The 25,614-nt window shown below is 45.5% G+C and overlaps 1 protein-coding gene across 1 annotated transcript in view; it reads left to right on the top strand.

Annotated features, from left to right (window-relative positions):
- Positions 1 to 23,868, top strand: part of TXNDC11 (thioredoxin domain containing 11) — a 64,145-nt gene extending 40,277 nt beyond the window's left edge. Inside the window, exons 8-12 of the mRNA XM_075317929.1 lie at positions 7,073 to 7,796; positions 14,316 to 14,461; positions 14,866 to 14,975; positions 19,216 to 19,296; positions 23,146 to 23,868. Coding sequence (XP_075174044.1) covers positions 7,073 to 7,796; positions 14,316 to 14,461; positions 14,866 to 14,975; positions 19,216 to 19,296; positions 23,146 to 23,764 — 1,680 coding nt within the window. The 3' untranslated portion in view covers positions 23,765 to 23,868. The remainder of the gene's footprint in view (positions 1 to 7,072; positions 7,797 to 14,315; positions 14,462 to 14,865; positions 14,976 to 19,215; positions 19,297 to 23,145) is intronic.
- The last annotated feature ends 1,746 nt before the right edge of the window (positions 23,869 to 25,614 follow it).

Genomic DNA, 25,614 nt, shown 5'->3' with positions numbered 1-25,614 from the left:
GGGGCTCGGCAAATAGGGACTGGACCACAGCGCGTCTCGAGGATGGGGCCCGCAGCGCTGCTACATTTAGGGGCTTCCCCCCCCACCAGCGTCCACCTCCCTGACTTCTTCAGCCGGCTCCCTGGTGCCCGCAGCCATCCCTTCTGCGAGCGGAGCACACAGGAGCATGTGCAGAGTCCCAGCCTGCACTCCGGAACGCGCCGCGGATCAGGTAGGACACCTACCTTCTCCCCTCGGGCGGCTGCAGTAATTTAGGCCCCGGTCTGGGCCTAGTCGCCGGCCATCCCCGCTACGTCCGCGGAGCTCCCTGCAGACAACTAGGTCGGGCGGATTCGATTCGCGGCTGCGACGCCGCCGCCTTGCGACCGGGGCGCCGGCGCTACCTCTGCCCGCGCGGCAGCATCAAAATTTAGCCCCGCTTTCGGCCTGGTCCTCGGCGTCCCAGGCTGTGGCGCCGCTGCCTTGCGGCCGGCGCCGCCTTGCGGCCGGGTCCGCCGGCGCTGCTTCTGCCCGCGCGGCACCGTAAAAATTGAGGCCCCGGCTTCGGCCTGGTCCTCGGCGTCCCAGGCTGCGACGCCGCCGCCTTGCGGCCGGGTTCGCCGCCGCTGCCTCTGCCCACGCGGCAGCGTTAAAATTTAGCCCCCGGCTTCGGCCTGGTCCTCGGCGTCCCAGGCCGCGACGCGGCCGGGTCCGCCGGCGATGCCTCTGCCGCGGCAGCGTAAAAATTTAGCCCCCGGCTTCGGCCTGGTCCTCGGCGTCCCAGGCCCGCCTCCTGCGCAGCGCTATTGGCGCCGGCCTTTTCCTTCTCCGCCCTCCGCTCTGCCCCAGGCATCATCAGGGGGGTGGGGGATATTTTTTCCCGCTCCCTCAGTGTTCATTTTATTTAAAAAAAAAAAAGAAAACAAAGATTATGGCAGACTCCCGGTCTGCGGATGGCTGAGGCTGCAGCAACTTTTTCGGGGAAAAATCAGAACACACTCTTTTTTGTAGTGTATATTTTTTATATTGGGTCAATTTTTTATTAGAAATACGTGCATGATTTTTCATACATGACTCCTACATTGCTTATGCGGGCACTTGTTTTTTCTATCACGTTTTTAGTACATAGCGTTTCCAGCTCGACTTTTTAGTGATTTTGGGCCGGTAAGCCCAAGACTCGGTCCCCTCTTTTGTGAGTCATTTTCAAGAAGATGTCACCCCTGCCGGCTGGTTACGCCCTGTCTCAGGCCATAACTCCCCTCGCTACGTCCCTCGGGTTCGTGCGCATGCGCCGCGTCTCCGGCCGATGCTCGGTCATACCATCCATAGGACTGGCGCAACCCCCTCGGGGAGGTGAGTCCCCTACCAGGGACCTTTTCTCCTATGCTGGAAGCGGACCCGCCAGGTCTCGTCCTTGTGGTTCCCCAGTTTCCACTTATCCCCCAGGTCCAGACTGTCCTTCCTCCGGCAGTCTTCCGACCTCTCGGGTGATGGCCCAGGTTTCCACCTCTGCTGGATTCCGAGCAGGACCTAGATGTCTTGGCGCATGACGAATAGCCTGCTACAAATGGTGAGTCAAGCCGTAAGGCTACGGACAGCCCTCTTCTCTCCGTGCACGCAGGTCTACCTGAAGACATTTGAAGCAGACCCTTATGTGCTTAGAGGACATCCAGAGCTCGCCGAGTTACCGCGGGCTCACAGACAACTACCAGACGGAGTTGACCAGCAGTAAGTCTTGTCATTGTCCTTTTTTCCCTTCTCCAAGGCAATTTCGGAGAGAAGGGGCACACTAAACTGGAGTCGCTGATGATCACAGTCGGCAATCCAGACACGGAGTTTACCAGCGGTAAGTCGTGTTATTGTCATTTTCGTCCCCCCAAAGGGCTCTGGAGAGAGGGGGCATGCCTCTTTGCAGGGAACAAGGTGGGGGCCACTGCGTTTTTTTCAGTGGACATCAAGTTCGCACGGTGACTGCGTGATCATGGATAATCCCCGGACGTGATTTTTCCCAGTGGTAAGTCCGTTTATTTGTCTTGCCCCTTCTCGAAGGGGGCTCCGAAAGGAAGCGGCACGCTACCCTTTATGCGACCCGCCTGGGTTCCTCCGGGCTTCTCGTCACTATCGTGCCGCTCCGCAGGGACTTCGCGGACACCATACGCAGCGGTCCACGTCCCACCTATGCCGACCCAGGGCTGGGTATCCTCTTGAGTGAGTACCCTCTTTTCACAAACCTGATGTCTGCCCGCTACTCGGCCTGAACCTCTAGCATCAGTGTGCCTACCATCGAGACCTCGGACTCTGGATCAGGAACGCAGATTCGACATCTAGGAAGTCGCTGACTTTTTTTTTTTTTTTTTTTCCGACGTTCGGGAACGCCCGGTCGGAGATAGGCGAGTCTAGTTTATCCCTAGGCTACGTCAGGGTAGACTACTCTCCCCCCTAGGCTACGTAAGAGAAGGGTATATCCCTTTCCCGGCATCGGCCCTGATGCACCAGGATCGTTCCCTCACGCAGACCCGTCTGGAAGCCTTTATCCCTACAACAGCCATCTCCGCCTTGCATGGCTGCGGACCTTTCCAACCTTCTAAGAACGCTTGCAGGGATCACTGTCCCTACGCATCCTACTCTGCAGAGCTGCTAGGTTTTCTTCGCCCAGAAACGACCGGGAGGCCCAGAGTATCCCTTCAAGGACCATCGCCTTGAGGTTTAGACCATCATCACCCTCTAGGGAGCTTCCCCTTCCTTGCTACTAGGGTAGCTGAGCTACCGGAAGGAGTCCTTCCAGACCCGGCCCGGTCCGGTCCATCATTCCTCAGGCACAGTATTCGAGCCGTTCAAGGGTGGCTACTCCTCACGCAGGAGTAGTTTTCCTCCTGGCACAGAGCCCCGCGTGCTCTTTGCCTCCCGCTCCCGTTTCTTCCCTTCGGTTTTTTGGCTATGTGAGTCCTCGACAGCCTGTGGCGGTGATAGCGACGGTGCACATACCAGATTTCATCCCGGACTCCCCAACGGAACACACTGAAGAACGGTGACAGGATGGTTCCGTCTTCGCGGGTGACCCGCCAATCTCCTCCTAGCAGACCAGTCTTCGCTACCATCCCTGGGAAGTTTCCCTTTCCTCCTCTGGAGCTTATTATCAACCGTCACCAGCCTCCCGTGCTAGGGTATACTATCCCACCATTCCTCGGCACAGTCCCGAGGGACACCCCTGCAGCGTCGTCTCTCCTTCAACATTCCGGACTTCAGAGCCAGTTACAATTTTTTCTCTAGGTCGTGGTTATCCAGCCAGGTTCCAGTCGGACCATGTCACAGCGGTGATGTGCATAATCCACCAGGAAGACGCAGAGAGAGTGTCATGGCAAGGGAGAGGCTAAGAAGATCTTGCTCTGGGACGAGTCCCTTTACTCGCTAATCTCGGCAGCACATCCCTAGCGTGGACGTTTGGACGGCCGATTTCCGCTGTAGGATAGACCTCGCGTAGGTAAGGGGCTCCACACGGAAATCACCAGCCAGATCTCTGGCGAAGGAAGACCTCCGGTCGTGGACCTTTTTGGCCTGCCGATCCAAATCTCAGTCAATGATGCTTCGAGTATGCACCTGCTCTGGACTAGATGACGACGCCCTAGACCGGTCGTGTAGCCTGTTCAGGCTCTCGTGCATCTTCCCGCGGCTTCCTATGGTCTCGAGGGTTCTCAAGATGGACCAAGGCAAGCGATAGCTCGGGAGTGGCCCAGGCGAGCATAGTTCACATAATTTACTCATCTCGGGGCCCCTCTATTCTACCAGGACTCAGAAGTCCCAAGTTACATGGCCTCACCAGTGGATCCCGGATGCTGGCTCGTCAGGCCTGTGGACAAGATGATGGCAGACATTGAAGAGGGCCGGGAATCCAGTTTCCCCGAACATTTATTTCATCGTTCACTAGAAAGGTGGGACCTTCATCCAGTGATGGGTTCGCTCAAGGTACCCCTTTTTTCCCTGCTCCCACCTGTTTTGATAGGTGGGCTCCTCATGGCCATCTGGTTGTTACAGACGGCATCAGGGTGGACAGCCCTCTTGTCGTTTTTCCCCCCTTTTTCCGGCTCCGCCAGCAGGACAAGGGGGGGCTCCAGCCAAATCCTTGCGTTTCTGTCCAAGACACCTCGCTGTTCCTTCCAGCAGAGGACTTTAGGTTTCGGTTTTTTCGGTTCTAGGCTCCTCTCTCAGCCTAGAAGGGGCATAGTTCGTTCCAGGGCTGGTACGAGCCCTCAGTCTTTCGTGTCTGCAGGACAACATTTTTCGGTTACACCGACCGTCAGTCCATCCTTCCACCCTTGCCAAGAAGCGTATGCCGACGCCAAGGGCCAGAATATCACATGGATCCTTTCCTCCATCTGTGAAGACTATAGCATGAAGGACGGATTTCCGCCGCGGCCTATCAAGCAAGGGGCCCCCTTGAACGATTGGACTCCAGTCGTCGATCGACCAGGTCTCCTGGTCCGCCACCCGCTCTAGTCGGCATACCTTGACTATTTTCTACCAGGTTCACGCCCAAGCTTCGGCAGAGGCCAGTCTGGGCGTAAGGTTTGCAGGTGGCATTGGCACACCTGTAACAACGTAGGCGCTGGTAGGCCTGGGTCAAGCCCGGCAAGGGGAAGCGGCTTCCTTCCTATCTCCGGTGATGGTTTTCTTCCCACCCAGGGACTGCTTTTGGACGTCCCATGGTCCTGTGTCCCCCAATGAAACGATAGAGAAAGAAGGATTTTTGTGTACTCACCGTAAAATCTCTTTCTCTGAGTCTTCATTGGGGGACACAGCACCCACCCTGCTTGTGTTTTTTGTTATATATGACATGCCTGTTGCCCCAGTGCCTATATTCCCAGGTCACTGGTCACACGGCTGTTCGTCATAGTTTTCTTACCTTGTTTTGTTTTATCCAGGATTGTCTGGTTCTCCTCCTACTGCTTGTGCACTAAACTGATTGAGCCCGCCTCCGGCTCAGGGGTTATACTGCTGGGGAGGAGCTAACTTTTTCTGTTTACTTAGTGTCAGCCTCCTAGTGACAGCAGCATAACCCATGGTCCTGTGTCCCCCAATGAAGACTCATAGAAAGAGATTTTACAGTGAGTACACAAAAATCCTTCTATTTTTACCCTCAAAGTAAAAATCTAATATACATTTGGTATCAACCTCACTATAGAACTAAAGGGCCATTTACACGCTGCGACATCGCTAACGATATATCGTCGGGGTCACGATGTTTGTGATGCACATCCGGCGTCGTTAGCGACATCGCAGCATGTGACAGGCAGGAGCGACCTTAAACGATCACAAAAGAGGCAGAAATCGTTTGTCTGAGAGAGGTCGTTTATTTATGAAAAATTGTTGTCTGGTTAGTAGCAAGGTTGTTCCTCGTTCCTGCGGCATCACACATCGCTATGTGTGACACCACAGGAGCGACGATCATCTCCTTACCTGCTTCCACCGGCAATGCGGAAGGAAGGAGGTGGGGGCATGTTCCGGCCGCACATCTCCGCCCCTCCTCTACTATTGGACGGATGCCGTGTCACGTCGCTGTGACGCTGCATGAACCGCCCCCTTAGAAAGGAGGCGGATCGCCAGCCAGAGCGACGTCGCAGGGCAGGTAAGTCCGTGTGACGGGTGTTAGCGATGTTGTGCGCCACGGGCAGCGATTTGCCCGTGACGCACAACCGACGGGGGCGGGTACGCTCGCTAGCGATATTGGTACCGATATCGCAGCTTGTAAAGTACCCTTTAGTTACCAGGTCATAGACAGAATTGCTGGACGTTTTTTTTTTTTCTTTTTTTTTTTTTCTTCAGTTCGGCCACATTTTAAAATTTGTGTTTTGTTTTTTTTTTGTTTTTTTTTTGTTTTTTTTAAAGTATGTCTTTGTATAGTAAAATGAATAGCTTCAATCCACACTACAGCTCAACTTCTCTCACAAAAATCAAGCTCTCACATGGTTGTCGGTGGGTTTTTTTTTCTTTTTTTGTTTTATGAAATGCCTGTGTCCTCAAGGGGTATCCTGTCCTAATGATGATGATCAATTTCGGTCAAAAAAGAAAAGTGTAAAGTTGATTCCACTGGTAATTTCACACCGATGTTATTTGTGCATTTCTACACCATATTCTATTTGTAAACCCCAGCTTGACATTTGGTCTGATGGCTTCAACTGATGGCATCAGAGGTCCTTACAATGAAATTTTTGGGCAATCCTTTCAACCCTACCTTCCCTGAGATCTGTTACCACCTAAAGGACTTGTAACATAAACAACATCATCTACCATCTGCAGGATGGAACAGGCATGATTGCTGTTGGGCTGAGCACTGGGTCTGCCACCAAAGTCCTGTGGGAATTAACTGTTTGTGAGCATGTGCGGACTTTGCACCATTAGCTGTCTATAGGTCGCACGTCTCCCTAATACTTTATTCATACAGGGGACTGGTAACATGTCCCCACACCTATGTACCTTGTGTCGGAGTCTTTCTTTATGGCGGTGAGGCCCTCTTAAGTTCCAGGTCCATGTGCGACTGTTACTGCCACATTCCCAATCTATGCTGTACAATATGTCCGATATCTATTTCACAGAGGCTCCTGTGCGTGTGTGAAACTCGTCCATAGCCTTTTTTTTTTTTTTTTTTTTTCCTGTGTGATGAATATTACTAAGTGGCTTCAGTCACAAGATAGCTATAAATGTATATAATGAGGATTTTCTGTGACCTGTATAATGGATGCCAGAGACTTTGTATGCCAGGGCTTGTTTAGATGTTTAAGGGGACTTTCTGCACAAAAGGACTGTTCAAACCAAGCATAGGAGCTAGGTGTACTGTAACTGTGGCCAAAGAGTTCAGTCTTCCATCTATGTCAACCCTTCACTGGCTCTTATGATGCCAAAGCTGTTAATCAATCAATCAATCAATTAATAGGGGGCTGATATAGGTTGGAAAACAAGTAGGTTGGAAGGTGCATTGAAGTATTGGCTATACTGATGGTGCATTGAGCTCCTGTGCTTGGCTTGGACGGTATTTTTGTGCTGAAAGCTCCTTTTTTAAAGTTGTGATCTTTAACGCGATGTGAAATGTGTATTGCAGATCATGGAAGTTGTCCTGAAGTACAACCGCTGCACTCAGATCCCGCTCTCTACCCATCAGGAGCGAGAAGACCTTCTCTCTGCATCATTTCGAGCTGTATCGCCATTCCCTTGCTGTAACACCATTGTCCTTCCTCAGTGGCACCTCCTGTCCAGGGTCCAGAACGTGTGCGAGCTGTGTGTGAACCAGAGCCGAGGAGTCTCTCTGAGCACCATCACTAAGCCAAACTGCAGCTTTCTGGACATCGCCACAGCCTTAGAGTCTTTCTACCTCAAAGAACAATTCTTCCTGAACTTCATGTCATCTGTGAGAGAATGCAGCAACTTTCTCGGGTCCTACAGCCCCTTTTTCTTCTATACTGCATGTTGTCAGACAGTAAGCAGAAGGTCGATTGCTTCCACCTCCAGCCAAGACAATGGCTTTTCTGTGCTTTCTTCCCAAGGGAAGGCCCCTAACGAGCAATTGTCGCGTATAGTGCCTCATATTGAGGAGAAGGAACAAGTCACTTCCAGCTATCATATGAGCAGTGATGGTATCACTGGCCTCAAGTGCAGGACCAACAAGACCTTAAATATGTATCTCCTGGATTCCAACCTCTCCTGGGTGTATGCTGAGCGGCTGGGAGCCTCCGGTCAGGAGAGAACGTTTGCTGCTATCATTGACTTGAAAGAAGAGGTCCATTATGTCATAGACCAGAGTCAGACCCTCATCGGACCCACGTTAGGTATGCCGTGATTTCTAGTAGTGTCTCATATTGTACGTGAGGCGTTCATGAGCTGACGTCGCTATAAATATTTGTAGCTGAGGCGCTGCTTATACATGAGATATTTTTGGGGCTAACATCTTGGATGCCTTTACGGCAGAAACTGAGCCCAAAAAATTGCAGATTATGGTAAATGCAATTTTTATACACAAGTTTGCCATTTTAACAAAACTGACAAGTGCTGAGCAAGATTGGTGAGGAACAGGTCATGATCTGCAACATTTTCCCATGTGGATAAAAGAAGCACTCCAATGATTATTATTAGCTGGATCTGTGTAAATGTATGTGTGGTGTAAATGCGTCTATATATTCGCCTATCTCAGACTTCACCAGTTTCCTTCGCTGCTCTGCTCCTTTTCTCACTCACAAGACTTCTATTCCGACTTGCCGGCTCACACCGGGGTTTGTGTGATTCGGAGATTGCTTTTACAGTGTTAGGCCCTGTGCACACACTGCTTTTTGTTTGCGTTTTTTTTTTCCTCAAATCTGCTGCACTTCCTGAAAGTCTGAGATCTCTGAAGTGCTGTGCCAACGCTGCATTTTTTTTCCTTGTAGATTTTGATGCAGAAATAATCTGCAGGATGTCAATGATCCGGATTTGCGTTTTTTTTTCACCCATTGTCTTCTGTGTTGTGATGAAATAATGCTGCAAATACCCAGGTGTATTTACACATTGAGCTTTTGGTGCGGTTTTTGCTATGCTTTTAACTAAAAAACAAAAAAAGCATGGCTAAAACAGTATATGATGTCATCGGGAGCAGGACAATGAAGATTAAACAGAACAGTTGAAACAGGAAATAACATCAAGAAAGCGGGGTTTTTTTTTTTTTTTTTAACGTAGCTTTATTGCCACTGCAAAAATGCATCAAAAACTGCACCAAAACCACATGAGGTGTTTAGTGCGTTTTTCTACCACAAGGTGCACATTTGGAGCAGAAATTTTTTGCACCAATTCCGCAGTGTGTGCACATACCCTAAGGCCTCAGTCAAGTGTTGGGTGTAGTGTTTTTTTTTTTTTTTTTTTATTTCCGTACGAGCTGCAACAGTTTACATCTAAATATAGATGCGTGTGTGTAATATATTTATATATATATATATATATATATATATATATATATATATATATATATATATATATATATATATATATATATATATATATATATATATATATATATATATATATATATATATATATATATATATATATATATAAATTCTCCCTCTCCCTACCCTTTTCCCTCTCCCTACCTTTTCCCACATTTCAGGCTTCAAAGATAAAGATAAAAACTGTTCTTGTTATGGCGAAGAATCAACGACAAGTTGACACAATTGTGAAGCTGAACAAAATTTATTGCTTATATTAAACTTTTATAAAAAATAATAAACTGAAAAATGGGGCGTGCAATATTATTCATCCCCTTTAAGTTAATACTTTGTAGCACCCCCTTTTTGCTGTGATTACAGCTGCAGTCGCTTGGGGTATGTGTCTATCAGTTTTGCACATCGAGAAACTGAAATTCTTGCCCATTCTTCCTTTGCAAACAGCTGGAGCTGAGTGAGGTTGGATGGAGAGCGTTTGTGAGCAGCAGTTTTCAGCTCTTTCCACAGATTCTCGATTGGATTCAGGTCTGGACTGTGACTTGGACATTCTAACACCTGGATACGTTTATTTGTGAACCATTCCATTGTAGATGCGAAAAAGGAGAAAAGTTCAGGGCACTGCCCCAACACCAAAAAACTTTCAGAACATCCTATACTGGGCCGAAAAAGGTGCACATGCTCTGCGGTGCCATTGATGTGACATTGTAGATTTGGCTTTACATTTTGGATGATTGTATTGTTGAAGGACAAATCTCCGTCCCAGTCTCAGGTCTTTTGCAGACTCCGACAGGTTTTATTCAAGAATGGTCCTGTATTTGGCTCCATCCATCTTCCCATCAATTTTAACCATCTTCCCTGTCCCTGCTGAAGAAAAGCAGGCCCAAACCATGATGCTGCCACCACCATGTTTGACAGTGGGGATGGCGTGTTCAGGGTGATGAGCTGTGTTGCTTTTATGCCAAACATTTCATTTAGCATTGTGCCCAAAAAGTTTGATTTTGGTTTCATCTGATCAGAGCACGTTCTTCCACATGTTTGGTGGCTTGTGGCAAACTTTAAACAACACTTTTTATGGATATCTTGAGAAATGGCTTTCTTCTTGCCATTCTTTCATAAAGGCCAGATTTGTGCAGTGTACGACTGATTGTTGTCCTATGGACAGACTCTCCCACCTCAGCTGTTGATCTCTGCAGTTCATCCAGAGTGATCATGGGCCTCTTGGCTGCATTTGTGATCAGTCTTCTCCTTGTTTGAGATGAAAGTTTGGATGGACGTCCGGGTCTTGGTAGATTTGCAGTGATATGATACTCCTTCCATTTCAATATGATCGCTTGCACAGTGCTTCTTGGGATGTTTAAAGTTTTGGAAATCTTTTTGTAACCAAATTTGGCTGTAAACTTCTCCACAACAGTATCACGGACCTGCCTGTTGTTTTCCTTGGTCTTCATGATGCTCTGTGCTTTAACCCCTTAACGACCCATGACGTACTAGATACGTCATGGATCGTGTTCCGGTAAGCCCCGCCCCCTGCCGCCGGCGGGCGGCGGCGATCGGCGCACATATCAGCTGTTATCAACAGCTGATATGTGTGCCTGCTAGCCGCGGGTGGAATCGCTTCCACCCGCGGCCATTAACCCCTTACATTTCGCTGCCAAAGTCTTGGCAGCGATATGTATATGGGCGCCGCCATTACAGTGACTTACCCCGCCCCCGCCGGAAGTCACGTGACATGATCACGTGACTTTCGGCGGTTGCCATGGTAGCACAGGGTCATGTGATGACGCCTGTGGCTAACATGAGTCACTTCCTCTCAATGCCGGAATACAGCCGGCATTGAAAGTGAAGCAGCAAATCTGCAGTTCTCAGCTCTGTAGCTGAAATCTGCAGATTGTGCAAAGCGATCGGATTGCTGATCGCAATAGCCCCCTAGGGGGACTAGTAAAATAAAAAAAAAAAGTAAAAAAAAAAGTTTTAAAAAATTAAAAAAAAATAAAAAAGCCTAAAAGTTCAAATCACCCCCCTATCACCCCATTGAAAATTAAAGGGTTAAAAAAATAAAAAATACACACATATTTGGTATCGCCGCGTTCAGAAATGCCCGATCTATCAAAATATAAAATCAATGAATCTGATCAGTAAACGGCGTAGCGGCAAAAAAATTCCAAACGCCAAAATTACAATTTTTGGTCGCCGCAAATTTTGCGCAAAATGCAATAACAGGCGATCAAAACGTAGCATCTGCGCAAAAATGGTACCGTTAAGAACGTCAGGTCAAGACGCAAAAAATAAGCCATCACTGAGTCTCAGATCCTGAAAAATGAGAACGCTACGGGTTTTGGAAAATGGCGCAAAACGTGCGCCACGTTTTTCGGACAAGCTTGTGAATTTTTTTTAACCCCTTAGATACAAGTAAACCTATACATGTTTGATGTCTATAAACTCGCACCGACCTGAGGCATCATACCCACACATCAGTTTTACCATATAGTGAACACGGTGAATAAAATATCCCAAAAACTATTGTACAATCCCACTTTTTTTGCAATTTTTCCGCACTTGGAATTTTTTTGCCGTTTTCCAGTACACTATATGGTAAAACTTATGGTTTCATTTAAAAGTACAACTCGTCCCGCAAAAAACAAGCCCTCATATGGCAAGATTGATGGAAAAATAAAAAAGTTACGCCTCTCGGAAGAAGGGGAGCAAAAAACAAAAACGGAAAGTGCCCGGGGGCTGAAGGGGTTAAACAGAACACTGAGACTATCACAGAGCAGGTGCATTTATACGGAGACTTGATTACACACGGGTGGATTATATTTATCATCATCAGTTATTTAGGACAACATTGGATCATTCAGAGATCCTCAATGAACGTCTGGAGTGATTTTGCTGCACTGAAGGTAAAGGGGACGAATAATATTGCACGCCCCAATTTTCTGTTATTTATTTTTTAAAAAAGTTTAAAATAAGCAAAAAATATCGTTCAACTTCACAATTGTGTCCCACTTGATGTTGATTCTTCACCGTAACAATAAAATTTTTATCTTTATGTTTGAAGCCTGAAATGTGGAAAAAGGTTGAAAAATTCAATGGGGCTGAATACTTCCGCAAGGCTATGTATGTATGTATGTATGTATGTGTATATATACTGTGTGTGTATATATTTATTAGTACTTTTTATTTTTTACTTAAAAAAAAAAAAATATATATATAGGTCTCTGAAAAGCACAGCAGTCATACACAAAAAACACGTCTGACAAAGGCATTAATCTATAAAGCCCTGTTCTGACGCTCCATATACTTAAATCGTAAAAGCCAGTTACGGCTCACACATAATGCCTAGTGTCATCCGAAAGCTGGAACAGAAGTTGCAGGATGAGCAGAACGTCACTGGAGAGTGGGGTCTAAGGGGTAATCTTTTTTTCTTACAGAGACCTGACAAACCAATCTGGCTGCCAGTGAGAAGTCTTATAGCTGCAATATTCCTCTGGGAAATATTCAAATTGTCTCTCCAGGAAGGAAGGAGACAAAGTCTAGTGCCACCTATTGGAAGTAGCAATCCTAAAGTGTGCTTTACACGCTGCGACATCGCTAACGATATATCGTCGGGGTCACGTCGTTGGTGACGCACATCCGGCACTGTTAGCGATATCGCAGCATGTGACACCAAGGAGCGACGATCAACGAGCGCAAAAAACGTGAAAAATCGTTGCTCGTTGATACGTCGCTCCTTTTCCAAATATCGTTGCTGCTGCAGGTACGATGTTGTTCGTCGTTCCTGCGGCAGCACACATTGCTACGTGTGACACCGCAGGAACGACGACCATCTCCTTACCTGCATCCGCCAGCAATGAGGAAGGAAGGAGGTGGGCGGGATGTTCCGGCCGCTCATCTCCGCCCCTCCTCTGCTATTGGACGGCTGCCATGTGACACTACACGAACTGCCCCATTAGAAAGGAGGCGGATCGCCAGCCAGAGCGACGTCGCAGGAAAGGTAAGTCCGTGTGACGGATGTTAGCGATGTTGTGCGCCACGGGCAGCGATTTACCCGTGACGCACAACCGACGGGGGCGGGTACGCTCGCTAGCGATATTGGTACCGATATCGCAGCGTGTAAAGTACCCTTTAGTCAAGTGACCCTTTAACGAGCCTTGTCATACGACTTAGGATTTATGCCAGATCAGGACCTCAGTTTGCAGACGCGGTGTTTCGGGGGGATTGCCTCTCATTAGTGCAAAGTATGAGATCTGATCTGGCAGTATGAGAAGCTATAGTGGGTTCTAAGGGGAAAACATTTCTCCTTGCGGAGACTGACAAACCAATTTGGCTGCCAGTGAGGAGTCTTATAGCTACAATAGGGTCGACATCAAGCGATCAGTGAGTAGATCACCGCTCATAGGCTATGTTCACATGTCGTTTTTTTGGCTCGATAAACGCAACATTTTACTGTATCAGCAAAGTGAGATTTCTGATTTTTTTTTTCCTTAGTAGACCGTAGTTAGTCCAACAAATCTTTTATTGGGTGTTGCTGTTCTGATTCTGCCACCGGTCTGTATGTACACCTAATAAAGATTTGCTTTTCCGTGAAGACCAACCACTTTCTTCCTTCAACTTGAGGCGGATATGCTGTCCGTGCTCCGGATCACAGCACTCGCATGCTATGGTGAAGCTGGATTATCATCATTATTTTTCCTTGAAGATTCAAATCAGCAGCATGTCAATTCTTTCTGCATTTTTGAAGCGTTTTTTTTGTTTTTGTTTTTTTCACCCATTTAATGAACACATGCAAAAAAAAAAACACACAAAAGACATTATTTTATGCATGTTTTTTTTTCCTGCCAACAGATCGGTATTTGCAGTAGATTTTTCTACTGTAAATCCTGAACATGTGCAAGGTAGCCTTACACTACAGACACATTTTAACAAGTGTGATGGGCAAATAGCAAAATATTCGGATTATTCGCACCAAATACCTAGTACTATTTGTTCTTAATTGGTGACGAACACAGTAATAATACTAGGTATTCAGTACGAATACTCTGAACTTGAATATTTTATTATTCGCCCATCACTAGTAGCTACTAAAGAAATTATTGGAGTGCTTCTTTGAGGTGTGCAACTTTTAATACACTTTGTTCCGTTTAATCCAAAACCAGTAATTCTGAGTATCAGTGAGCCAAAGCCAGAAATGGGTACAAAAAGAATGGGAAATATGAAGGACGGACTTTCTATAATGTTTGTTCTTTCTGAATTCACATCTGGTTTAGGCACCAGCATCAAAAACTGAATGTGACATTCCAGTATAATAGTGACATTTCTAGTGCTTTTAAATAACCTGTGCAACATTATAATGACCCCAATAATCTAATTTTTCAGAGGTTTTTATCCAGAACTTCAGCAAAGTTTACAGTCCGCTGCGGAGGCATCTGGTCAGTGACCCGGGGTTGAGCGCGTTACGATCACACCTAATCACTGAGGTTACGACTGCTACTTTTCGTCATGTTGTTCTGGACAGCGGAAAGGTTTGTTGTGTCTGTGCAATGACTTGTATACACAGAATGTATGAGCAGAATGCCGGGCTTATCTTCTGCCATCCTGACATAATAGCCTGACTTTACTGCAGCTCCCGGCAGACTGCAGCCGGTGTTTCTGGGCCGCCCGGCTCAATGGGCCATTCACACATTCCGGTTCCAGCGATGAGCTCATGAATGGAGCATTGTCCGCTGGTGGTTGGTGGGATTACAATCGTGCCAGTCTTCTACATTGGGCAGTGTATGTGATGTAGAAAACTGACCAACCAGAAGCCGGCTACATTCAAAAATGATTTTGTAGACTTTGAAGTGATGTCTTTGTAGTCTGTGCAGTCGAATCTGTATGCATCGAGAGTCCTGACACCATTTATAACCACAATTTGTCTCTCTGGCAGGATGTGTTGCTGCTGTTCTATACAACCTGGTGTGGTTTTTGTGCCAGCCTGAATCATATTTTTATCCGACTCACGCAGCTATTGGCTACAGACAGTCTCATTGTAGCTAGGTAAGATACTACTATCTCATAATCACTGTCTGGCAATGACAATGGTGGTGTTTTCAAGGAGATGGGCCATTTAAAGAAGCTGGACCACCATAACTACAAAATAGGTCATAAATTAATCACTGGTGCCCTCACCCATCCTGGGAACAGGGCTATAGAGTCCCCTATTTATAGAAAAGACGGCCGTCCATCCCAAAGACCATGAATTGAATTGAGTGATGTTGATTGGGAACCAGTGCCCTATTCTTGGCATTGGTGGGGTATACCAATGACCGGACATCAGCAACTTATCACCAGTCACGTCTTTGTGATGTTTATTTTAGTAGCCTGGTTGTTGCACCAAGTTATGGAAAATTGCAAATGCCAATGACTATCCTTGTCATCTATAGCAGCTAAACGGCTTTCATGTCTAAACCTGTTCACAAACATGAAGCCTGGGGGGTTCTCATAGGTAAGACTAGTTGTATAGGCCACAACTAATCCTTAATTATCAAAACTAAGTTTCAAAGTATTTGCATGAACTGATTCTTGTCATCAATATCAGAGATATTAGTAATTGCTTATTAAAGGGGTTGTCCGTTTTAAAAATATTACTAATCCATAGAATTGCAAATTTAAAATAACAATCCCCGCAATATTCGCTCTCGCCGGGTCTAGCACTTTGTTGTCAGGTTTTAGGGGTGTTTTCAGGCTTAAAGGGAACCTGTCATCAGAAATTTCGCCCAAAAGCTAAAAGATTCCCCCTCTGCAGCTCCTGGGCTGCATTCTAGGAAGGTCCCTGTTATTATTGTGCCCCATGTGAGACCAAAATAAAGCCTTTATAAAGTTCTACCTTTTTGTATGCAGCTTCTGTAAATCCGACACGGGGGCGGGCTCTCTGCCGTCCGTTATTCTGCCTCCTGGTCCTGTATGCCGCCCCCATCGCTCCTTTCCATATCTGATGCACCGCCCACTGCTCCAGCCATCCCCGCGCATGCCCAGTGCCAGTCTCACAGGACTGAGCAGTGTGACCGCTGGTGACGTGTGCGCAGGCAAGTGATTATGGACGGGGCTGTGACTGTTATCAGCAAGTACCCGGCCATAATCTCTTGAGCGCGCAAACCTCTCCAGCGTCACACTGAGCTCAGTGTAGATGCTAGACTGTATGGGCTGCTTCCAGGGATGACGTCCCTTTGTCATGTGATAGGGGCGTGTTCGAAATACTATCACATGACAAAGGGACGTCATCCCTGGAAGCAGCCCATACAGTCTAGCATCTACACTGAGCTCAGTGTGACGCTGGAGAGGTTTGCGCGCTCAAGAGATTATGGCCGGGTACTTGCTGATAACAGTCACAGCCCCGTCCATAATCACTTGCCTGCGCACACATCACCAGCAGTCACAGTGCTCAGTCCTGTGAGACTGGCACTGGGCATGCGCGGGGATGGCTGGAGCAGTGGGCGGTGCATCAGATATGGAAAGGAGCGATGGGGGCGGCATACAGGACCAGGAGGCAGAATAACGGACGGCAGAGAGCCCGCCCCCGTGTCGGATTTACAGAAGCTGCATACAAAAAGGTAGAACTTTATAAAGGCTTTATTTTGGTCTCACATGGGGCACAATAATAACAGGGACCTTCCTAGAATGCAGCCCAGGAGCTGCAGAGGGGGAATCTTTTAGCTTTTGGGCGAAATTTCTGATGACAGGTTCCCTTTAAATAGCACACGTGACCTCTGCAGCCAATCACTAGGCTCAGTGGCTCTGGCTATGCAGATGGCACAAGCTGTTGAGCCCAGTGATCGGCTGTAGTTCTGTGCGCGATTCATGTGAGCCAATCAGCAGAGAGGAAACTCTGGACCTGGGGAGGGTGAATATTGCTGTGATTTGCTATTGTTAGTTTGCTACACTATGGAACAAAAAAAAAATCGAAACTAAGTGAATGATAAAATAATGAAGTGTATTTATATATTGGAGAAAACTAAACAAGGCCCAGATGGGGCTTCAGCAACAAGTTATATACACAAATATTAATGATTTTTGGATGAGACTCTCCTACATTTCAATGGGTGTTAAAAAAAAAAAAAAAAAAAAAGAAAATAATAAAATAGGTATGCAATATGGACATTGTCTGTCTGTTTTTAAGAGATACATTACAATTCTTGACATAGGAAGCTTTTTTTGCTTTGTATAATTTTAATTATTGACCTAAAAATAAACAGATGGATGCTATACTGGTGACTATATGGCTAAAAAGTCTGTTTTCTAGATTAAAAATGGACAATTTATCATAAGCTCATGTGACCATAACTTGGAAGTGCTGTCTACCCAGATAAGGCTGCTTTCACACATCAGTTTTTTGCCATCAGGCACAATCCGGCAAAAACACGAAAAAATGGATCCAGCGTCTGTTGCCGCTGGATCCGTTTTTTCCCCCATAGACTTTCATTAGCGCCGGATTGTGCCGGATGGCCTTGCGTTTTATCCGTTTTTTGCCGTTTACTTGTCCGGCAGCCGGATGAAATGTTGAAGTGAACGTTTTTGTGTCTGGCAAAAAAAAACGGATCGTGCCGGATCCGGCGCCGTACGGCATGTTTTGTAATGGAAGCCTATGGACGCCGGATCCGGCGTAATGCGGCAAAAAAACGGATTCGGCCTCCGGATCTGTTTTTTTGAACTGAGCATGCTTAGTATCACACCGGATCTGTCAAACAACTGAAGGAACTGATGGAAAAAAACTGATTCTACTGATCCGTTTTTTCGCCGGATCCGTCGCATCAGTTTTCGCCGGATTGTGCCTGATGCCAAAAAACTGATGTGCGAAAGCAGCCTTAGGTTTTTTTTTAACATGCCTCATGAACGTTTTTTTTGCTGCAAAAGCGGGTCCTGTTTTTGCAAAGAGAAACGCATGTGTTATTTTACAGGATCCTGTCACTTGAAGTTTATGGGCGGGCATTGGAGTCATGTGATCGGGAGTGAGGGGAACTGAACGTGACAGACTGGAAATTCAGACGCAGCTGGGGGCAAAAGGGAGCCGAGGGTGAGGGAGCCGAGGGTGAGGGAGCATGCATTTGCGTGCAGTATAGTCAGGATCCAGCGACTTGCAGTATTTGGACGCAGCTCAAAAACGCTACAAGTAGTGTTTTTGAAAAATGTTAAGCTGAAAGTCGCTGGATCCTCACTATAACGCACGCAAACGCAGGTGAACGCATGTTAACGCGAGTCCATTGCAAATGCATTGAAATGAAAACGCATTTGCACTGGATCCATTTTTGTGTTAAAAAAACGTTCAGGACGCATGTTAAAAAAACAGTCTATAGAGATTGTGCAGGGGCCGTGCGCACGTGGCGTCTCAGAGCGCAGCGCTTCGGCTACTGCCGAAGCGCTGCGCAAAAAGAAGTGACATGTCACTTCTTCCGTGCGCTTTGCCGGCAGCTCCTGCTCTGTCTATGGCAGGAGCTGCAGGCAGAGCGCACGTTCTCGCCGGCACCATGCGCTTCAGAACGGAGCTTTTCAGCTGCGCTCTGAAGCGCACCTTTTACGGTGCTGGGCTAGTACGCAACGTGCGCACATACCCTAATACACAAATAAACCTACTTCTTTTAGTTTCCACGGTTGGACACTTGTAGTATCGGCAGTTTGAGCTCCAGAGCTGCTGTTCAGAGACAGACTATAGAAGACAGTTTGTACGCTTATCACCCGTTTGGGAGTTCCTGCTACATGACGCCCATGTACCACCTTGGGTGTTTGCAGGGCAGACTATTCTTGGTTATCATTCATTGCAGTCTGGCTGACACCAGTGTTACATTGTAGTAACTCGCGCAGTGTTGGTTACAAAATGCTGCTTTTCAGGACACATTTACACCCAAAGTGTAATAACACCCGCATAGTTGTTAGAGCAATTAAAATACCTATTTACCAAATGTAGGAGCTTCTCTAACCGCAGAATTACCACTATGTGCCCAGTGTTATGTCAGAAAATAGCTGCATGCCACTGTCTGGACAATCTGGTATCCAACAGTCGTCTCAATGTGATTGCATCTGATCAAAGTTACTGAGCCACTTTCCTTATGATCGCTCCCCCAGAATACACACGTAAAGCTCGGCAACACGTCCTTATGTAAATTCACAATTAAACCCACATTTATTTGGTCAAAAGAATGAAGAAAAACCATAATTAAATCCCTAAGAGACTGTCTGCAGCCTTTAATATTATCTAAGTGCTGGATTCTACTGGTGATAATCTTTTCCTTCACTTTCCTTCCAGAATAAATATTGCACAGAATGATCTCCCTTGGGAGTTTATGGTGGACCGTGTCCCCACCATTATGTTCTTCCCCCAGCATAGGTAAGTGGTATGATATTTTTGGACCCCTTACCACACAATTGCTTTATTTCTTCTGATGAGAATGTTGAATAATTGATGCAGTAATACCTTGACTTAAGAGTGCACCAATTTACAGATATTACAACATACAAGCTTTAGCTCTATCTTTTTGCTTCATGATGCGAGGAGAAATGTGAGTTATGAGCAGCTTATACTCATCTTTCCTCCAATCCCCCGCAGCGCTCTTACATGCTGATCAGCTGACTGCATGAAATGAGGATGCCGGGTTGCGGGGAACCAGAGGAAAGGTGGGTAGAATAGGTTTTTGTTTTGTTTTTGTTTTATTTGGGGGGGGGGGGCATGTACTAAGTTTAGGGAACATATATTCCAAGATGGGGGGGTCATGTAACAGGATGGAGATTATATATACCAGGATGGAGGGCCATGTACCAGGATGGTGGATCATATATACCAGGATGGTGGATCATATTATACCAAGACGGGGGGAAATGTACCATGATGGATGATTACATATTCCAAGATTGGGGGGGGGGGGTCATGTTCCAGGATGGGGATTATATACCAGGATGGCATCTCATGTATACCAAGATGAGGGGGCCATGTACCAGTTTGGTGGGTGATATACTGGAATGAGGGGTCATAAGTAGAGACTGGAATGAATTAATAGTATTTCCATTAATTTTAATGGTGAAATTTAACTTGACATAAGAGCAAATTGAGTTAAGAGCTCAGATACAGAACAAATTAAACTCGTAAATCAAGGTATTACTGTGTGTTTTCCCTTCACCCATGACAGCACCACGTGATTTATATGGGTGCTGTCATGGGTTCTGGAAAAACCGGCTACCGGTAAGTAACCGAGGTGTTTTCCCCTCACCCATGACAGCACCCATATAATCACGTGGTGCTGTCATGGGTTCTGGAAAAACCAGCTACCGGTAAGTAACCGAGGTGTTTCATTTCTAGTAACCTGTGATACACTATAGGATCACATTATGGTTCTGCTACTTAAAAGCACCCGGTGAGGTCTGACATTACAGTATGCACCTCACATGCTAATTTAGTGTTCAGTGGCCAATTTTATTACAGTCACAGAAGAGGGGATGTCAATCACAACCTGTGGGGGATTTATTGAATTATATCCAACATAAAGGTTTTCATACACTATGTTGTTTCTCCATGGGTTTTTTTTTTTTTTTTTTTTTTTTTTTTACTGCTACTATTACTGTAAGTTCCCTGCCCCTATCTTATACTTGCCTGCTGTTGTCTTCCTCTTCTATCAGCGCCGCTCCGGTCGGTCTTTGACGATTTCTGATCTGCCGGCAGCTCCAGTCTTTCATGGAGAACGCTCGAGGTCACAGCTTAATGTCGGCCGTAACTGATGCTAATTCATCCTTGTAGATTGTCAGCTCTTGTTGGTGCATTCATTACATATTAGGGCACATGTAAGCCGCAGTTTACCACTATCTGCTCCATCTTGATGGACAGGCTTTTTCAGTTGTGTTTAATATTTTTCATTGGTAGATATAATAAAACCCTCTAATATTTGAGCAGACCTTAACATAATTTTGTGCCGCACTTCTCAGAACACACGGTTGTTGTTGTTGTTGTTGTTGTTGTTGTTTTTTTTGTTTGTTTTTTTTTTTTTTTGCAAGAAGATGGAGATTAAAAAAAGTAATAAGAGGAACTTGCAAACTGTTTTGATACACATTGTGTACCTGATGCCCTCTGACTTCAGGGTCACGGGGCTTCTTTCATACTTGTTGGGGTGTCTGATAAAGAGGAAGCAAAGTGGGTAGAGGGCATTTCTGCAAATCACTATACTGATATTACTGGAAAACATTGCACTTCTAGTTCCTCTATACTATAAATACACAAGCAGAACATGTTTGCTGGTTTCACAGCTGAGAGATGCATACAGCTATATCTCCTCCACATCCTATGCAAATAAAGTTTATTTCTGTAGGTACCACAGTGTTCTGCACCAACAAGCAGTCCATTCTCCTGCTGGATTACTGACATACACAGACTTATATTATGTATGGTTCATGGTGATGGAGACAATCATCCCCAATGTAAACCCCATTGGGCACCTCTTCGTAACAGAATACTTTATGTAATGGTGTATTCCTGTATAATATGTACCTGTCATATATATACTGTCCTCTGTAAGCAGTTTGATGTCACATACAGGTGTCATATCAGATGAGGGTAGTGGTCTACTACTTATTCTGACATTGAGAGTGAGGGAGCTGCGCTCTATTCATTTGCAAAATGGCACATATAGATAGTTATATTTTAAGGGTACGTCCGCTTTTAAAGCTTCCTTACCTCTGGAATTGTTGACCGACTTTACTTTTGCTGTTAACTTTTATTGTGCCTTTAAAAGAAACCTAAAAGGTAATTTGTATACATGTGAAAGCCATGATGTGCTGAGAAACGATCCCCTGAAGATACAGGACTATAGAATTGTTTTGACAACCAGTCAAATTGTATAATCACAAGGTTTTAATACACGGGTCAGAAGTGAACTTCTACTCAAACAGTGAACGTGCTTCATTGTCTGATTCATTAATATCTGCGCAGATTGATTTGAACTCCGTCTCTGTGACCCTGAAAAACCTAATGTGCGGGTTTTCCCTAAATTTCCAACCTTGATAGCATGACCTAAGATCTTTTATAGCATTGGGTCGTAAGGCAGAATATCTGTGTATTTGGTCACAAATCCAAAGCAGAACCTCCATGTGTAACCTATGGATTTGGCTGTGAATTTCGCCTCTCGACATTCAGTGGGGTGCAGATTCAGACCTGAATTGTAACGATGCAGGTTTTAATTTCTGCATCTCTGCCCACGTTTTGTGTGGATTAGTTTTTTTTACAGATCAGACCACAGAGCTTTTTACATATTTTAACAGGAAGGGAATCAGAACTAGGAGCGCGAGGACAATCTAGACTTTGTCACAAAATTCATGAACAATTAATTTAGAATTTACAAGACCCAGTGGTGATGTAAAGCTGGCCATAGGAATTAGATGGCTGTCATCCAGTCGTTCAGCAAATGGCCATCACTGCCAACTGCCCCATAAACTCGTTTGATAGAGCGCTCCTCTGTTATCTGAGAAAGCAGCCGGCTGATATGTAGGCCGGTGGTTTATCTTTGGGACAACAGTACGATCCGCAGACCAAAACTGGCCATGCTTGATCAACATCTCTCCTGACCGTCAGTCTTGCCAGTACACCCCAAACACATTAGGTAATCAGCCGAACCCATCGATAACAGTGAGACCAGCCAACATTAGTTTAAAGTGCACGGGGGGCTTAAGGGTTTTCACATATGGTCAGTTTGGTGCATTCTTCTAAGTGGGGACTTGCAAAAACAATGCACATGCTGCAGGAAAAAGAAAAAATAGTCTACAACCACGTTTACACATGTATTTAATTATTCCACTCCTGGTTTTTCTTACACTGAGGTAAGAAAACCTCACCAAATGCTCCGCGTGCATGTGAAATATCTACAGTGGAAAATCGGTCATGTCGACGTGTAAAGAAGTCCACTGATAGCAGACAATTATCCATATGAATTTTGGTGTGTTTTGTCCTATTTTAATTGTGATGTTTCATGCCATTATTGACTAGTTTGGACTTTTCAGGATATATACTGTGTGTGTATATATAATATATATAATGCTTGCTTTTGATAGTGCCATCATACTCCATATTCCTATTGGGGCTTACAGACTATACATGATTTTTACTTATCAATGATGCTAATGGTCTAGTATGTTGTGTACTATGATGGTTCTCCTGTAATTACCATCTCATTATGACCATACCCTTCTATATCTACAGGAAAGACCACAGTGTGAAGTATCCTGAGGATGAGCCGATCACTATTCCGAACCTTCTGAGATTCCTACTAAAATATGCCACCCTGCCGTCCACTGGCACAGATCCACCAGCCTCTTGCCCAGAGCACTACCTAAAGTACAAAGAGGATCATGTTTCTTACTTAGAACGAGAGATCCACAGACTCAGAGCAGAAATTGACGTTTTACATGAGGCTCAGGATCAGCTGGCAGAACATATTTCAGAAGCTAGAAAAGACGCTCAAGACCTTAAAGTTCAAAAACAAAAATTAGAAAAACACAATGAAGCTCTGCAGGATCACAAGGAGCAACTGCAAGCTCTGTATGAGCAGAAGGCCCGGGAGGCAGGAACCATGGCCGATAAGATCAAAGAGCTGGTAGCCGCTTCTGAAAGTCTTCTGGCAGAAAACGCGCTGCTCAAGTTTCTGGTGGTTTCATTAGAAGCAAAAAACAGAGCAAAGTTAGAGACTGAAAAACATGGCAACCTTGAGGATGGAAGCAGGCCAACCTTCGATGGTACAGAAGCTTCTGAGGGATCGTCGGATATCGGCACAGAAGGCTCCGTGACTTTAAAGTTCAATAAAGACAATAAAACGGACTGAAAATTTTTATTAGAAATATTTTGAAAATAATTTATACAGATTTTCTTACTGTAAATAAAGTTTTTGCAGGGGCATAGAGAATAAAACTTTATTTTTTACTCTTCCTCCAGTTTTAAAGGATGAATTACAGTCTAGTCCAGGGTTGCACAGGCGGCCATATTGCCATTTTGTATTGCTGTTGAAGGTCATGTCTAAAACTTTGAGCATCTGTCACCAGTCTGTTGCTGCCCTTTTTATTTAAGAAAACAGGCCTCTGTGGACTGATGATATTACTAAATGTCAGCATTTTTGATAATGGGTGCAAAGTATACCTAATATGACCTGAAGGACCCGACTCACTAACAAAAACTTCCAAGTTGTGGGATCCAAGCATGCAAATCAGAGTCTCACAACTTTAAGTGGTGGCACGAGATCTTGTGCTTTTTAAGTAAACTAGTGCCCCTACTTTACCACTCGCTTACCAATCAGTAACCGATCTAATGATGTTACCACCTAGTAAAGATATATTGATAATATGTGGGATCTCGCGCTTTCATTATGAAGGTGGGTCTGGGACGGTTGTGGGATCCCATAACCCGCAGGTTCAGAAGAGACTTTTTTGCTGCAAAGTTGGATCCTATTAGTGTGCCCTCAAACACTTGTCAGCAATCTTTTGTAATTGGTGAACTTCCATATCAAAATTAAAAATCTCACAATTTTTACACTGGCCACAGTTTTTGTTTTTCTTTTATAATCTAACTTACATTTTTTTTTTAAAGGGAATCTGTCACCAGGTTTTTGCTACCCTATCTGAGAGAAGCATGGTGTCATTTACTGGGTTACTACCTGTAGTTTTCATAAAATCAGTAAGGGGGGGGGGGGGGGGGGATGCTGAACTCTGCATACCCACAACCACCACCACTGATTGACAGCTTTCTGTCTACCCTGCATGGAAGAAAGCTGCCTTTCAGTGGCTGGGTTATACAGAGCGCATGAATATGGAGGACTACATGGCAGCAGGTATACTATGCTATTATGCTAATAAAACTGTGATTATTTTTTTTTTTTTTTATTTAATCAAAACTATAGCAAGCAGCCCAGTAAATTTTAAAGCATCCCTGGAATCGGAGTCTCTGAGAACAGCAAAATGTAGAAACGGATGAGGTGGCAAATAACCTGTTAACAGGTCCTCTTTCCCTGCTTTGTGTGGATGACATGTCCCACGTCATCCACACCGTGTCCTCCATTGCACTACGGTGCACTTCTCTGTCCTGCTGAGGGCAGATCAAAGAATGGTAGTGCGCATGCTCGGGCGGTCTTTGACCTTTCCCCTCTCCTGTACATTACAGTACTTCACTCAATGCCCAGTGCAGGGCATTGAAATGCGCGTGCATTGGAGGACACTGTGACGCATCATCCACATGAAGCAGGGAAAGAGGGTGGCGATTGTAAGCAGAAAGGAGGCATCGAATCGGGGCCAGCGACGCTCATTTGACCAGACTGACCCACAGGTGAGGTTCCCTTTAAGAAAATACTTAAAGAAAACAATAGCCAGGATTTTAATCAATCTTTTTGTATTGAAGCATCTAATGAGCCTGTGTAATGCTCATTGTGAAGGGCGGGTGCACTGCGCCATCACCTACAGTGACTGGTAGATCCTGCTGAAAAAGCCCGAGTGTGAACAATTCAATTTTGTGAAAAGAAAAAAAAAATCTAAATGTTTTTAAAAATACTTTACACAAACACCTGATTTACAGTAAACAATAAGTGATTTTTCTGACCTGTTTGGTTTAATGAATACCTGGTACAGCGTGCTCCTCTTTGAGCACGCAGCAGCAACTAGAAGGTGTTCATATCTATCTTACAAGTCC

The sequence above is a fragment of the Anomaloglossus baeobatrachus genome, chromosome 7 (genome assembly GCF_048569485.1).
Source record: "Anomaloglossus baeobatrachus isolate aAnoBae1 chromosome 7, aAnoBae1.hap1, whole genome shotgun sequence".
Lineage (NCBI taxonomy): Eukaryota > Metazoa > Chordata > Amphibia > Anura > Aromobatidae > Anomaloglossus > Anomaloglossus baeobatrachus.
Note: the sequence above shows the minus strand (reverse complement) of the source record. Positions and strands in the feature narration are given on the sequence as shown.